This window comes from Podarcis bocagei (assembly GCF_964188305.1).
Source record: "Podarcis bocagei genome assembly, chromosome: 3".
In the NCBI taxonomy this organism is placed as follows: Eukaryota; Metazoa; Chordata; class Lepidosauria; order Squamata; family Lacertidae; genus Podarcis; species Podarcis bocagei.
The window spans coordinates 109,627,966-109,642,630 of NC_138127.1; the positions used below are offsets into that span (position 1 = coordinate 109,627,966).

The 14,665-nt window shown below is 48.5% G+C and overlaps 1 protein-coding gene across 6 annotated transcripts in view; it reads right to left on the minus strand.

Annotated features, from left to right (window-relative positions):
* Positions 1–4,317: 4,317 nt before the first annotated feature.
* The window catches only part of EFR3B (EFR3 homolog B), a 130,331-nt gene continuing 119,983 nt past the window's right edge, over positions 4,318–14,665 (minus strand). For 5 of the 6 annotated variants that reach the window (XM_081188517.1, XM_081188515.1, XM_081188512.1 and 2 more), the window contains exons 16-23: positions 13,787–13,918; positions 12,770–12,837; positions 12,441–12,568; positions 11,034–11,125; positions 9,411–9,459; positions 8,384–8,490; positions 6,941–6,990; positions 4,318–4,839 (exon numbers count right to left, since the gene is read on the minus strand). In XM_081188517.1, coding sequence (XP_081044643.1) covers positions 4,734–4,839; positions 6,941–6,990; positions 8,384–8,490; positions 9,411–9,459; positions 11,034–11,125; positions 12,441–12,568; positions 12,770–12,837; positions 13,787–13,918 — 732 coding nt within the window. In that variant the 3' untranslated portion in view covers positions 4,318–4,733. The remainder of the gene's footprint in view (positions 4,840–6,940; positions 6,991–8,383; positions 8,491–9,410; positions 9,460–11,033; positions 11,126–12,440; positions 12,569–12,769; positions 12,838–13,786; positions 13,919–14,665) is intronic. The other variant, XM_081188513.1, reaches the window with a different exon arrangement.

The window sequence follows — 14,665 nt, forward strand, 5'->3', positions numbered from 1 at the left end:
GCAGAATAGAATGGGATTATGACTGCCCTTGGATGCGGGTGGCACTGTGGTCTAAACCACAGAGCCTAGGACTTGCTGATCAGAAGGTTGGCGGTTCGAATCCCCACGACGGGGTGAGCTCCCGTTGCTCGGTCCCAGCCCCTGCCAACCTAGCAGTTCGAAAGCATGTCAAAGTGGAAGTAGATAAATAGGTACCGCTCCGGCGGGAAGGTAAACAGTGTTTCCGTGCGCTGCTCTGGTTTGCCAGAAGCGGCTTAGTCATGCTGGCCACATGACCCGGAAGCTGTACGCCATCTCTCTCTGCCAATAACGCGAGATGAGCACCGCAACCCCAGAGTCGGTCACAACTGGACCTAGTGGTCAGGTCTCTTGACCTGGACACTCGACTTCTGTTGTTGCTGCCCAGAATAGTGTTAGCTTTTTTTTGCTGCTGCTGCTGCATCAGACTGTTCTCATGTTCAGCTCATGGTACCCAAACACTGTTGCTAGAGACAAATCATATCGCAATCTGTTATAGTCAGCTTTAACTATTGCAGAATTGTATAGTTGGAAGGCATCCAAAGGGTCATTGCAGGAATGGCAACTAAAGTACCCCGGACAGAGGCTATCTAATCTCTGCTTCAAAACCTCCAGTAAAGGAAGAAGAGGAGTTTGGATTTGATATCTCGCTTTATCACTACCCTAAGGAGTCTCAAAGCGGCTCACAATCTCCTCTCCCTTCCTTCCCCACAACAAACACTCTGTGAGGTGAGTGGGGCTGAGAGACTTCAGAGAAGTGTGACTGGCCCAAGATCACCCAACAGCTGCATGTGGAGGAGCGGGGAAGCGAACCCGGTTCACCAGATTACAAGACCACCGCTCTTAACCACTACACCACACTGGCTCACAGAGTCCACCACCCTCTGAGGAAAGTAATTGTTCCCAGTACCATGTTTCCCACCGTCCATAATATTGTCTCCCCCCACTAAGGATTCAACCTTCCCTTTGCCAAAGAATTAAGAGTCCCTGTTTGTTGGCCTTTGTTACCTCCAATTACTTTAGAGATCTCCAGCAACAGCCCTCTAGAGCAGGCATCCCCAACCTTCAGCCCTCCAGATGTTTTGGACTACAATTCCCATCAGCCCTGGCCACTGGTCCTGTTAGCTAGGGATCATGGGAGTTGTAGTCCCAAAACATCTGGAGGGCCAAGTTTGGGGGTGCCTGCTCTAGAGCATGGGTAGGCAAACTAAGGCCCAGGGACTGGATCCGGCCCAATCGCCTTCTAAATGCAGCCCGTGGATGATCCAGGAATCAGCTTGTTTTTACATGAGTAGAATGTGTGCTTTTATCTAAAATGCATCTCTGGGTTATTTGTGGGGCATAGGAATTCGTTCATTTCCCCCCAAATATATATCTGGCCCCCCACAAGGTCTGAGGGACAGTGGACCAGCACCCTGCTGAAAAAGTTTGCTGACCCCTGCTCTAGAGTCAGTCTCATCATGGTTGAAAGTTCGGTTGGACCACAGATCCCACGTACCTACGGGACCGCCTCTTTGCTGGTATGCCCCGCGGAGGACCTTAAGGTCCACAAATGACAACACTTTGGAGGTCCCAGGTCGCAAGGTGGTTAGATTGGTCTCAACTAGGGCCAGGGCCTTTTCAGTACTGGCCCCGACTTGGTGGAACGCTCTGTCACAAAGAGATCAGGGCCCTGCGGGACTTGACATCTTTCCGCAGGGCCTGCAGGACAGAGCTGTTCCGCCTGGCCTTTGGTTTGGACACAGTCTGACCCTTATGTTGCCCTCCCCTTATGGTCTTGATCTATGGGCCTTACAACAGCTCTAAGGCTCTGAGCCCATCATATCTGCGGACGGAAGAACAGAGGCATAGGAGGCCAGCTTCGCTAAGTCCTCCTTGTAAGTCTGCGCTGCAGAGACGAGATTCGAATTGGGGACTCTCCGCTAGCAATCGCGCAATATGAGCTTTAAACGCAGAGGAAACCAGAGTCCCAATGGTGGCTCTATTGACCTGCTATTGCGGCCGTCAAATGCAAAACAAACAAACAAACAAAGCCCTTTCAAGAAAACAAAATGTTTTCTTAAAGACAGTCTGGCCTGAGCCTGTGACATTAACGCTTGTTTGAAAAGGCCACCCAGATAAATATTCAAACACAGATCAACTCAGCACCCCACAACAATATGTGACCTTTTGAAGATCAACAATGACTTGTTTCCACCTCCTTCATTGCACCTCAGCACGGCGCATTGTTGTGTTCCTCAAATACCAGGATGGCATGGCATGAATAGTCATGCCCTCAGATGCAATGCAAGGAGAAATATATTCTTCTTTTTTATATACTGTTATGTACGAGGTGCTAACGGATGGGGGGGGGCAATGCTGGCGCCACCACTGCGAGCAGCTACGGCGACGATTCCAGGGAGAAAACCAGGAGGAGGACAGGTCAGAGGAGTCCCAAGGGAACAGCGGGGCAGCAAGGCCTGTAGAGCAGGAGGGGCCAGCAGGAGAGGCAGAATCAGTAAATACAGAGAAGACCCACGAGGCTGAAAGGACACCGGAACCAGAACCATAACTGAGCGAGCCGGTTGCACCAGACCAAACGGCCCCATCACAGCCAGAATCCTTGGAACATGAGCCAGAACCTGAACCCCGGACCAGGGAACACCACAGGCCGCAATGCACACGTAGGCCGCCGGCGTACCTCGAGGACTATGAATGCGACCTCCCGGGCAGGACTGGAACTTAGAGGGGAGGGGTGTTATGTACTGAGTTGAATAGGATCCAAACTGCAGCAGTCTGATTGGTCCCAGGACAATAGGATTCAGAATGCAGCAGTCTGATTGGTCCTAGAACAATGCAGCAGTATGATTGGTCCGCAGGAGCCACCCAATCCAGCTCCAGGTGGAAGTGAATCTGCAACCTGATTGGCCCACGGGAGAATCCCGGAATTAGCCAATCACGTGGGGCCCATTGTGTAAATAATGTATATAAAGCAGATATTTTGGGGGAACTTCCATTCCTCCTCACTGCTCTGAGCTGAATAAAGAGCATGAAATCCTCACTCGACTCAGAGTATATTTCATATACCATAGACTTTATCCAGGCCCATCTACTTGTGAATTAAAAGCCAGCTTTAAAATAAAGAGTTATCGCAGAACGAGAGAACTGCGATGCAGGAGTCTCAGCTAAAGCATCCATGACAGATGGCCATCCAAACTCTGCTTGGAAACCCCCAAGAAAGGAGAGACCACCGCCGAGGGAGACCGCTCCACTGTAGCGTCAGAAAGTTCTTCCTGATGTTTAATAGGAATCTCGTTTCTTGTAATTTGAAGCCATGGGTTCAAGTTCTGCCCTCTGGAGCAGCAGAAAGCAAGCTTGCTCCATCTACCATTTGACAGACCTTTAGATATTTGAGGATGGCTCTCATATCACCTCTCAGTCTCCTCTCCAGGCTAAACATACCCAACTCCCAAACTGAGAGGGTACTGGGATATGAACATTATGTTGTTGCTTTGTTCCATATCTTTAAATCTCTTCCAGCGTTTGCCTTCTGGAAGAAGGTACAGGGTTATAAAGACTAGGACTAGCCGCCTGAGAAACAGTTTCTATCCAAATGCAATTTTGGTTTTAAACGCAGTATAAGGTAGTCTCTATGGGAGTATATTGTATTTAATTATGGGGTATCAGAATTTTTAGGGGGTTAAGCAGGCTGGGATAGCTGGGATAGCAGGCTTGTTGGTTTTTGAATGTCTGATGTAGATATTTTCAATTTCGTTGTTCTGTATGGGACAATGACAATAAAGATTATCAAATCATATAATAAATCTATCTATACAGATAGATTCATATCTAGGCAGATTTATGCCTTATCAATAAGACTCATGGCACTGAAGAATAACTCTAGGCAGGAGTTATTACATTTACCGTATTTTTTGCTCTATAAGACTCTCTTTTTCCCTCCTAAAAAGTAAGGGGAAGTGTGTGTGTGTGTGTGTCTTATGGAGTGAATGCAGGCTGCGCAGCTATCCCAGAAGCCAGAACAGCAAGAGGGATTGCTGCTTTCACTGCGCAGCGATCCCTCTTGCTGTTCTGGCTTCTGAGATTCAGATTTTTTTTTTCTTGTTTTCCTCCTCCAAAAACTAGGTGCGTCTTGTGGTCTGGTGCGTCTTATAGAGCGAAAAATACGGTGAATATATATTTATCTATCTCTGTCCCAAAGGATCCCAATGTACATTACGGGGTGCAGATGGGGGAAAGGTGCAATTTTTTGGCCAGGAAAATATTCCGAGCCAGGAACCAGCAGCAGAAACGACACAGACCCACAGAGAATAGATTGACTTTATGCGATGGATTATCAACACATGCGTTCAGTGGAGAGAGAGAGAGAAAGGAAACACCCGACCCATCAAAAAAGACTTTTTAAAACATCTTCTTAAAAAAGGGAGGCCGAAAATGGCGCCCCGCCTCTTGCGACTGTCCGTCAAAGGCTGCCCGGGTGCTCTCTTCCGCATAAAGGGGAAATCGAGTCAAGCACAAAGGAGGGGAAGGAAGACGAAGGGGCCTTGGGGTGTGTGTGGGACTGTAAGGGGAAGCATCCTACATCCCTCTTGCTTGGAAGGTGGTCCAAAGGGGATGCCCTCCCCCATGGGCTCCTGGAGGCAGCAAGATCGCGATCCGCTTGGTCCCAGGTGATGGTTCGAAGCTGCAGTCGCATCCTGGCATGCAGTTGGGACCCCTCAGTAGACGCACAGGTCCGGGAACTTCATCTCGTAGACTGGGATGGAGTGGCTCTGAGGCTGGCCGTACGCGGCTGTGATGGTCCCGGAGGGGCTGGGAGGAGGTCTGCGGTCAAGAGAAGAAGACTTTGAGACACGGCTGGCCCATGTCGCTCTGGAGTGTGTGTTGTTACGGAAATTACGGGAGGGGGCCACATCTTTAAAGTTGTTAAATGTTACAAATATTAAGCCTGAATGTATCCTTTCGACTTGACAGCTCAAGGAAGTTACCTAGCTTTAAAAATAATATAAAATCAACTCCTTTGCAAGTTTCCTCCATTCCAAAGCTATTTTGCCCTTGAAAAATAGGGACTCGAGGAAGTGCCCAGAAGTGACAATTGCTGAGCTGATTGTTGGCCAAGGAAAGGTCTTAGAACACGTAAATAAATATATAAACCACATGTCTGAAGCAGCACAGGAAAACAGCCATGAAGCCATATTGTCTCCCAAACCGACCAAATGTTTTCTCTGCAAGGAGGAAAATGGAAAAGCCTCCCCATTTCCTTCACAAATCCTGTCTTAAGGGCATATTTAATATATGAATAGGGTGAGCCTGTGACCTGGCTCAGGAACTAAGTATTTATCATTACAAAAGACTGGCCAGGCTCCCCAGGCAATCCAATCAAGTGACCATTAACAGGTAACCTGCCAGACAGGAAGTAAACAATGCATTCAGATTTCTGTTCTAGACCGCCCTTTCTGTGATGTAGGTATGATGTGTCTGGGGGTGGTCTTGGACTTCAGGGCAGACAATTTAAAATGTCTATATAAGGGCGGACACACCTTGGTTTGGGGTCCTCCTTCTTTCCTGCGTGTGAAGGGGGCACCCTGTTGCAACAGTTTAATAAAGATCAGGCTTACTAGCTGCTTTGCTTCTCAATATTCTCTGGTTGGCCTCTGTTATTTTCTCCCATGTGCTGCCCCCTGTTAGGATTTTTGCTTCGTGTTTGCAGTCATGGGATTGTTGTCTATCACATGACAGTGTGGAAAGTGACCAAGACAGGATGGAGAACCTGTAAAGGACTCTATAAGGGCTCTTGTGTCCCCCCATAAGGGAATAAGGGCAGATTTCTGTTTATTACACTTGTGTTTATAATGCTTCTGAATCTAATTTTAAAAGAACCATCTTGCATTTGGCAATACACACGCCTGGTTTGGGGGCGGGTGTGTGTGTGTCAGGAATGCTTTCAAGAGACACTGAATCTGTTACCTGTCTCTCCCCAATGCTGCTCCTTCCCGCTGGCCCCCCCAATATATCCCAGCTTTTACCCTCGCCAGCCTCTGAACCATGCCCTTCGGCAAACCACTGTTCTAAATCTATACTCTCCTCCTTTTCCCGGGAAGGTGTGTGTGTGGGGGTGTGTGTGACTCCCACCATTCCTCCTCAGTCCAGCCACTGACAGCATGGTGGGGGTAAACGTGTCACAAAAGAAAGGTGCTCTGCTCGAAGCAAGCGGGAGAAGTTCTCGTGCGGGGAGAGGGGTTACTCCCGTGCGCTGCCGCCTGTTAGGATTCCTGCTCCGTGTTTGCAGTCATGGGATTGTTGTCTATCACATGACGGTGTATGTTTTCATTCCACAGTGTGGGAAGTGACCGAGACAGGATGTTTTGGTATTACTGTGTTCCATGCAGTGGGACTATCAGCTGTCAACTTTCCGATTTGAAAATTAGGGATCAGCAGCCTCAAAAATAAGGGATCAGCAGCCTCACCTGTCCCGGGGACAGTCTACGGGATATCTAACAATCCGGGATAGCAGCGGGAAACGGCGCTGGAATAAGGGAATTTCCCGCAAAAAAAGGGAAGGTTGACAGCTATGGACTATTGTCCTTTGTTCCTTCTCTCTTTGCTGTCTGATGAGAAAGAGGCAGGAGCTAAATCAGAATGCTCCGAGTGTATTATATGTAAATAAACGTAGATTAACCAAAATGCTGAGTTGCTGAGGTCTGTTACGCAAGCTGCGAAGACTCTGCGGATCCCTAAGTGTGCCAGACATCGGATGCTGTGATGTTCGGGCTGAAGAAAGCTTTCGAAGCTCCCGAACGACCAACCAGGAGGGAGAGAACATGCCAGTCGGGCATGTGTCGCTGCCAGGGTCCTACACATGAGTAGGACAATCCTAATACCCCCACCCAGCACCCCAACCTCTCTCCCCCTTCCACCCCCTTACCGTATGGTGATCTCAAATATCTGGTTGAGCTTGCTCTGCAGAAGCGTGGCCTGCAACAAGAAGAGGACGACTGTGAGCACTGGAATTGTAAACTGGGAGGAACGAAGGCATGGGATTACTCTAATATGCAGACCAATAGATCATTTGAGGGAAGCATGGAAATGGGGGCGGGGGCCTAATTTTAACCTCAAGAGAATGCAAACTGGGAAATGGTGCTGATTGATTGATATTTATTACAGTCATTGGCCCGTCACACGACAGTTTCCCACCAACATATATATACTTAAACCTCCAAATTTAAAACAGCCAAAAACTTACAGAAAACAGACAAGAACCAAAGCAAAATAAGCAAAAGACCAACAACATACATTACAATAAATTTGCAACATAAACATCGCCCTCTGCTCATAAGTTAATATATTTGCTGTATGTATTTGTATTCTTCTGCTTCTTGAGAATGTATAGATTTTGCTCAGTGCAAAGGATGAGCAAATCTATTTTATTCCTATTTTATTAGGAATAAATCTATTTTATTCCCATTTTACAAATCTACTTTATATTTAAAAACAGGAATTGCTGCCCTGCGATGCGATTCACGTGGGGCTTCTCTGGCGTTTGATCCTGAGGCTGCTGGCCGTGCAGAATGCTGCAGTGTGGTTGCTGACAAGGGGGAGGCCTTGCCAGCACAGAAAACGTGCGCTCAGAGGTTGCCATTTTGCTATCGAGCCCAGCTCAAGGTGTTAGTGTTGCTGGGGGAAGTGGGTGAAATCACACTAAGGGAGGGATTTTGCTCATTGCAAAGGATGAGCGCTGGAGGCAAAATGCTACCCGGTGTTAGAAGAAGAAGAATTTGGATTTGATATCCCGCCTTTCACTCCCTTTAAGGAGTCTCAAAGCGGCTAACATTCTCCTTTTCCTTCCTCCCCCACAACAAACACTCTGTGAGGTGAGTGGGGATGAGAGACTTCAAAGAAGTGTGACTGGCTCAAGGTCACCCAGCAGCTGCATGTGGAGGAACGGAGACGCGAACCCGGTTCACCAGATTAGGAGACTACCGCTCTTAACCACTACACCACACTGGCTCACATGTTAGTATCGCACGGGGAGCTGGCATGGGGAAATGTGAGTGGATCTCTCCATCCTCTAGGGTCTCTAGGGTCTTTGCAAGGCTCACTTTCTAGACCAGAGAACTGCATTGGAGCAGATTGGTTTGCAATGCAGCAGCGTTGCTTAACGCTTGTGCAGAGAGTATGTTTATGCTTGTCTCGTGTCACGAGGAAACAGAGATGGCAACTGAAGGTAAGGGCTTGGCATGGCCGCACAACCTACTTGCCTGCCTGCCTGGTAAATAACACTTTATTAAAAATTAGGGAGGGTTAGGGTGCCCTGGTGTGTTGGATTGGGGAGCCCAGATTTAGGTGTGTGGCACAAATCATCACTCACCCGGGCGCCACAGTGAGCCGCGATTTCTTCGAAGGGAGCTTTCTGGAACTTTTCCACCACTTGCCTCCTCCTCTCCCGCTCCTGTTCCTCTACCGCAACACTGTCTACTAAAAAAAGAAGACCAGGAATGTTCGTTAGACACGACAGCAAGAGCCAAGTTCAAGGTGTCCCTGCCAGCATACAAAGCCCTTGGGACCAGCTGACCTGCCAGATCACCTGACCCCACCTGTGCCCTCTTGACCGCTTCCGTCTGCAGAAGGGGCACCAGGGCAGGGGTCACGCAATCCCTGTTCTGCATTTGGTAGAGCTCGATCGGTTGGTGGGGCAGCACCTGCCCTTTGGAACTCCCTGCCTATTGATACCAAGCAGGTCCCTTCGCTATATTCTTTCCTGTAGAAGGAAGTTTTCAATGTCTGATGTTTCCATTACGCTTTTATATTCGTTGGAAGGCAGCTGCCCAGAGTAGCTGGGGGGGGGGCAACCCAGTAAGATAGGTGGGATACAAACAATAAAGTTGTTGTTGCTGTTGTTGTTGTTCCAGCACTTGCTAAACACATTCCTGTTTAGATTAGCCTACTCAGGTGCTCAGAAAGTTGATGCAAATGTCGGTCTGTTTTAGTATTTTAACTTTTGTATGCAAAAGTATTGTATACATTGGCAGGATTTTAAAAACATTTGTAATTTTAGAAATAATGCAGGAAATCTTAGGTAAATCTTTTTTTGGAGTAGAAATGATATGCAGTTGAAAAGGAAACTTTAGGAACCAGGGATGGGGAGGGAGGGAACTCACAGGATTCGGAGAATCCCATTTTACGGTTTTGACATTGTTTTTGAGTACAGTTTTTGTGTGTGGTTGTTATTGTATCTGTTATTGTGTTGTTGTTTTTTATTACTTTTTGTTAAAAATGTAATAAAAATATTATTAAAAAGTGAGAGAGTTGTCAATGGTCTCTTCCTTTCTGCCCAAAGTGGGGCGCAAAAGGGGCAGGGGACCCACTGGACATCTCTGGTTCCCAAAGACTCTTACCAATTGCGTTCTTCAAGGTTTCGTACGTGATCTCTTCGGCAGGTGCTCTCTGTTTCGGGTTTGAGTGGACAGTGGAAGGAGGAGAGAAGAGAAGAGAAATGTTAGAAACCAGGAGTCTTAAGACGTCGTTGTTGTCTATAATTTAAGAACAATAGGAGCTTTGTTGAAAAATGTTCTAATGATCTAATGCTTTTGATCATAGAACAACCCGCTATGGATTTAGAAAAGATCAACAAAAATTTAACGGAGTTAAAAGAAAGGACAAAAACTAAGTACAGTGGTGCCTCGCAAGACGAAAAGAATCCGTTCTGTGATTCTCTTCGTCTAGCGGTTTTTTCGTCTTGCGAAGCAAGCCCATTGAAGGATTAGCGGATTAGCGCTATTAGCGGCTTTTAGCGGCTTATCTGCTGATCGGATCAGCTGATAAGTGGCTTAGCGGCTTAGAAAAAGGGGGGGGGGAGGAAGAAAAAAACCAGCAGGAACTCGCAAGACATTGTCGTCTTGTGAAGCAAGCCCATAGGAAATTCGTTTTGCGAAGCACCTCCAAAACGGAAAACTCTTTCGTCTAGCGAGTTTTCCGTCTTGCGAGGCATTCGTCTTGCGGGGCACCACTGTACAATAAGGAGGATTTTGACAAACTTACTCTAAAGTTGGATCAGGACATTAAAAAATTTTCCAATGAAGGACTTCCGGTTGGTCACCCAGTTATGGCGGACGGGAGCTCTTTCAGCTGAAAGAGCCCCGGTGCACTGAAGGCTGGGGAGACCGTAAGAGCGTCACGGCACCCCCAAAAAACCCTCAGATTGAGCAGTCTGAGGAGCTGGTGTTCCTGCAGGTGCCCAGAACTACTCCCCCGCATGAGCCAGTTTTAAGAAAAAGAAGTTGAGCAGAGATTGTAATGATTACTCTACAGGCAAAGTTTATTTATGGCTGAATTCCTCAGGACTAGATCACAGTCAGTCTAACAGATCTGATGTATCTCCACGTTCAACCACTCCTCCTGATTATGAGCATTGCAGCCTATCCAGTTCCAATGGATCAGATGAAGATACAGAAGTGAGGCTTAGATCTGGTCAAACGTACTAGTCTTTTTCCAAACAGCGCACCAGCCGCCCCTTAGACTCTGTGAAAGGATTCTGTGGAAGTGTAACAACCTTTCGTGTGGATTGCTGGACAGACAGGTGGAATTCACACATATGGACCTTATGCATAAACTGATTAGAGAATGAGCTGATCCACTGGGTCCTCTACTTTTTTCGTCGAACTTTATGAGCTACTTCTGCTGAAATCTACAGTGAATAGTATGTATTATTTTTTCAAACGTAAAGCCGGTTACGTCTTGTGTGTTTATTGAATATGTTTCACGTAACCAGAGGTTTGTTGCTGTTTTGTCATCGTTGTCTGGGCAGAAATCCTACTTGAGAGGCAAACAGGGCCGCCAGCAAATGATTGGGGTGGGGAAGATCTCCTGAACCAATAATCCCATCAGCCCATAACAGCTCAGGGCCAAGACCTCAAAGGCCGTCTCCTTCCCTACAAAGCCTCTTGGGTCCCCCCATCTCCATGAAATCTCCCAGTGGCTCGTGACAAACGGTCCATGGAAGGGCACCATCCAAACCGTACCTCCTCTTTTTCGGGGCTATTTCTCGACTCCACTTCCACCTGCAGGGAGATGGTCTCACCAATGCTCTTCCTTTTCGACAGCCGATCTTCATCTGAAAGGGAAGGGGAAATTGCCAACATGGGAGGAACGGCTGTTAAAACTGACAGGCTTTTAGCCGAGATGGGGAAACCGGCAGGTTTAAATCAGAGAAAAGTCATTGTTAACATTTGCTAAAGACTGGAAACCTCTTACAGACTTTTTGCGTGGGAAAAAAAAGATATTTGGATTTGAGGATTGAGATCATTTTTGTTTATGGAAAGTGACTTTGTTGGGTGTTGGACTGGATGAAGTGCATATTGCTTTTATATAGCAGATGAAGCACGGGAAAGTTTTTTTTTACTTTCTGAGTCTTTATTTTTCTGTCTTTCTTTCTTAACCTCTATTTCTCTCCCTCTCTCTCTCTCTCTCTCTCTCTCTCTCTCTCTCTCTCTTTCTTTCTTTCTTTTTCTTTTTTCTCCCCCCTTTTATGCTTTTTATTGTATCTAGATCAAAGTCTTAGTTTAGACAAAAAAGGGAAAAGATATTAAGTTTTGTATTTTTTCCCCTATACAGTCATACCTTGGGTTACAGACGCTTCAGGTTGCGTTTTTTCGGGTTGCTGACCACCAAACCTGGAAGTACTGGAATGGGTTACTTCTGGGTTTCGGCGGTCGCACATGCGCAGAAGTGCTAAATAGTGCTTTGCGCATGCGCAGAAGTGTCGAATCGCAACCTGCGTGTGCGCAAGCGCGGGTTGCAAACGCTGCGGGTTGCGAACGTGTATCCTGCATGGATCACGTTCGGAACCCGAGCATCCACTGTAAAGCTTAATAAAAACTATTATTACTTTTAAAATGAAATGGTATGAGGAATGTGGAGTTGTTCTAGATTGGTGCTTCCTGAAGTGCAGGACTACCTATTGGGATGTAATAAGAGGGTAGCAGGGACGCGGGTGGAGCTGTGGGTTAATCCACAGAGCCTAGGACTTGCCGATCAGAAGGTCGGCGGTTCGAATCCCCGCGACGGGGTGAGCTCCCGTTGCTCGGTCCCTGCTCCTGCTCACCTAGTAGTTCGAAAGCACATCAAAGTGCAAGTAGATAAATAGGTACTGCTCTGGCGGGAATGTAAACGGCATTTCCGTGCGCTGCTCTGGTTCACCAGATGCGGCTTAGTCATGCTGGCCACATGACCTGGAAGCTGTACACCGGCTCCCTCGGCCAGTAAAGCGAGATGAGCGCCACAACCCCAGAGTCGTCCGCGACTGGACCTAATGGTCAGGGGTCTCTTTACCTTTAAGAAGGTAGCAGGGGGTTTAGAGGTGCAAATTCGACCACTTTGCCTTTCCCCCTCCCTCCCCTGGCATCGGAGGGCACACTCAGCCCCCGTACCTGTCAGCTGGGGGATATAAGGGGTGCTGAGCCGGTCCGAATTGTATCCGCTGCCCCCCAGCACCTCGCTGATCTTGCTCTGCCGAAAGAGGATCTCAGGCCCCAGGCGGTCCAGGTTCCTCGATAGCCTATGTAAGGGAATGGGGAGAAGAAATGAGAGGGGGCTCCAAAGCCTCTCTCTCTCCCGCCTGCCCCCTTGCTGCTCAGAGCATGCCCTCCTGAGGAGGAAGGGCCAGGGAAGGCATCAGCACAAAAGGAATGTGCGTGTCACCGGATGAGGAAAGCCTCAAGGCTTGGATTCCAAGCCAGAGGCTCCTGGGCTGGCTTACCTGGGCTTCTCTGCAAACACGCCTTCGGGAAGCAGGTACGGCGCCTCCTTCTGCCTCATCTCAATGACCTGGAAAAAAGGCAAGACTCGCTCAACCAGCTGAGTTTCTGGGGGGAACCTTTGACCACCACCAGCGCCCACATCTCTGAGAGCCCTGCTTGGCACACACCGACAGTTAGGTTCCCCAATATTAAGACTGGTTTACTCTATCAGAGTGGGACACGGGTGGCGCTGTGGGTTAAACCAGAGTCTAGGGCTTGCCGATCAGAAGGTCGGCGGTTTGAATCCCCACGGCGGGGTGAGCTCCCGTTGCTCGGTCCCTGCTCCTGCCCACCTAGCAGTTCAAAAGCACGTCAAAGTGCAAGTAGATAAATAGGTACCGCTCTGGCGGGAAGGTAAACGGTGTTTCCGTGCGCTGCTCTGGTCCGCCAGAAGCGGCTTAGTCATGCTGGCCACGTGACCCGGAAGCTGTATGCTGGCTCCCTTGGCCAGTAAAGAGAGATGAGCGCTGCAACTCCGGAGTCGGCCATGACTGGACCTAATGGTCAGGGGTCCTTTACCTTTTAATGGGTTGGTGGCAGCAGGGAAGCGAGCTGGGATCAATAGACCGTTATTTGTCCGGGGACCATGTGTGATCACCCATATGCATACATATTAGGGATGCAGAACCTAGGACCACAGAGCCTAGGGCTTGCCGATCAGAAGGTCGGCAGTTCGAATCCCTGCAACGGGGTGAGCTCCCGTTTCTCAGTCGCTGCTCCTGCCAACCTAGCAGTTCGAAAGCACGCCAGTGCAAGTAGATAAGTAGGTACCACTCCGACAGGAAGGTAAACGGCGTTTCCGTGCGCTGCTCTGGTTCGTCAGAAGCGGCTTAGTCCTGCTGGCCACATGACCCGGAAGCTGTACGCCGGCTCCCTCGGCCAGTAAAGCGAGATGAGCACCGCAACCCCAGAGTCGGCCACGACTGAACCTAACGGTCAGGGGTCCCTTTACCTTTTATAACAGGGACAATACAGACCTCGTGGATGTGCTGGCAGAAGGCAGGCACTGTGGTCAGCTGGCTGATCAGGTTCAGGTAGGCGGCGCCGAGGGCATAGAGGGCACAGCGGCTGTATAAAGGCAGGTTGTCCTCGTTGACCAGGGCCAGCTCCTGCAAAGAAGGTCAGGATGTTATGGGTCCAGGCAGTCCGATATCAACGCCAACCGTTAAACCTGAGAGACCTGGGAAATGCCTGATTCTCCTCTGCTGACTCTGCTTCTTTATCGTCTTGTTGGGTTGAACTGGGTTATTCTAAGCTGCTCTTTGACAGCCATTAGCAGGGCAGAAATCTTATATCACTTGCAGGGACGGATTGAGGTTTGATGAGGCCCTCAGCTACTGAAGGTAATGGGGCCCTTTATATGATATGATATAAAGCCATGTTCAAATATATAAAAGGATGTCACATAGAGGAGGGAGAAAGGTTGTTTTCTGCTGCTCCAGAGAAGCGGACACGGAGCAATGGATCCAAACTACAAGAAAGAAGATTCCACCTAAACATTAGGAAGAACTTCCTGACAATAAGAGCTGTTCGACAGTGGAATTTGCTGCCATGGAGTGTGGTGGAGTCTCCTACTTTGGAGGTCTTTAAGCAGAGGCTTGACAACCATATGTCAGGAGTGCTCTGATGGTGTTTCCTGCTTGGCAGGGGGTTGGACTCCATGGCCCTTGTGGTCTCTTCCAACTCTAGGATTCTATGATTCTATGTCCAGCTGTCCTTTGTCAACAACAAATCATCACTGTTCTTTGTGTTGAATATATGCTTTGTGGGGACGTGGGTGGAGCTGTGGTCTAAACCACAGAGCCTAGGGCTTGCCGATCAGAAGGTCGGCGGTTCGATTGCCTGCGACGGGGTGA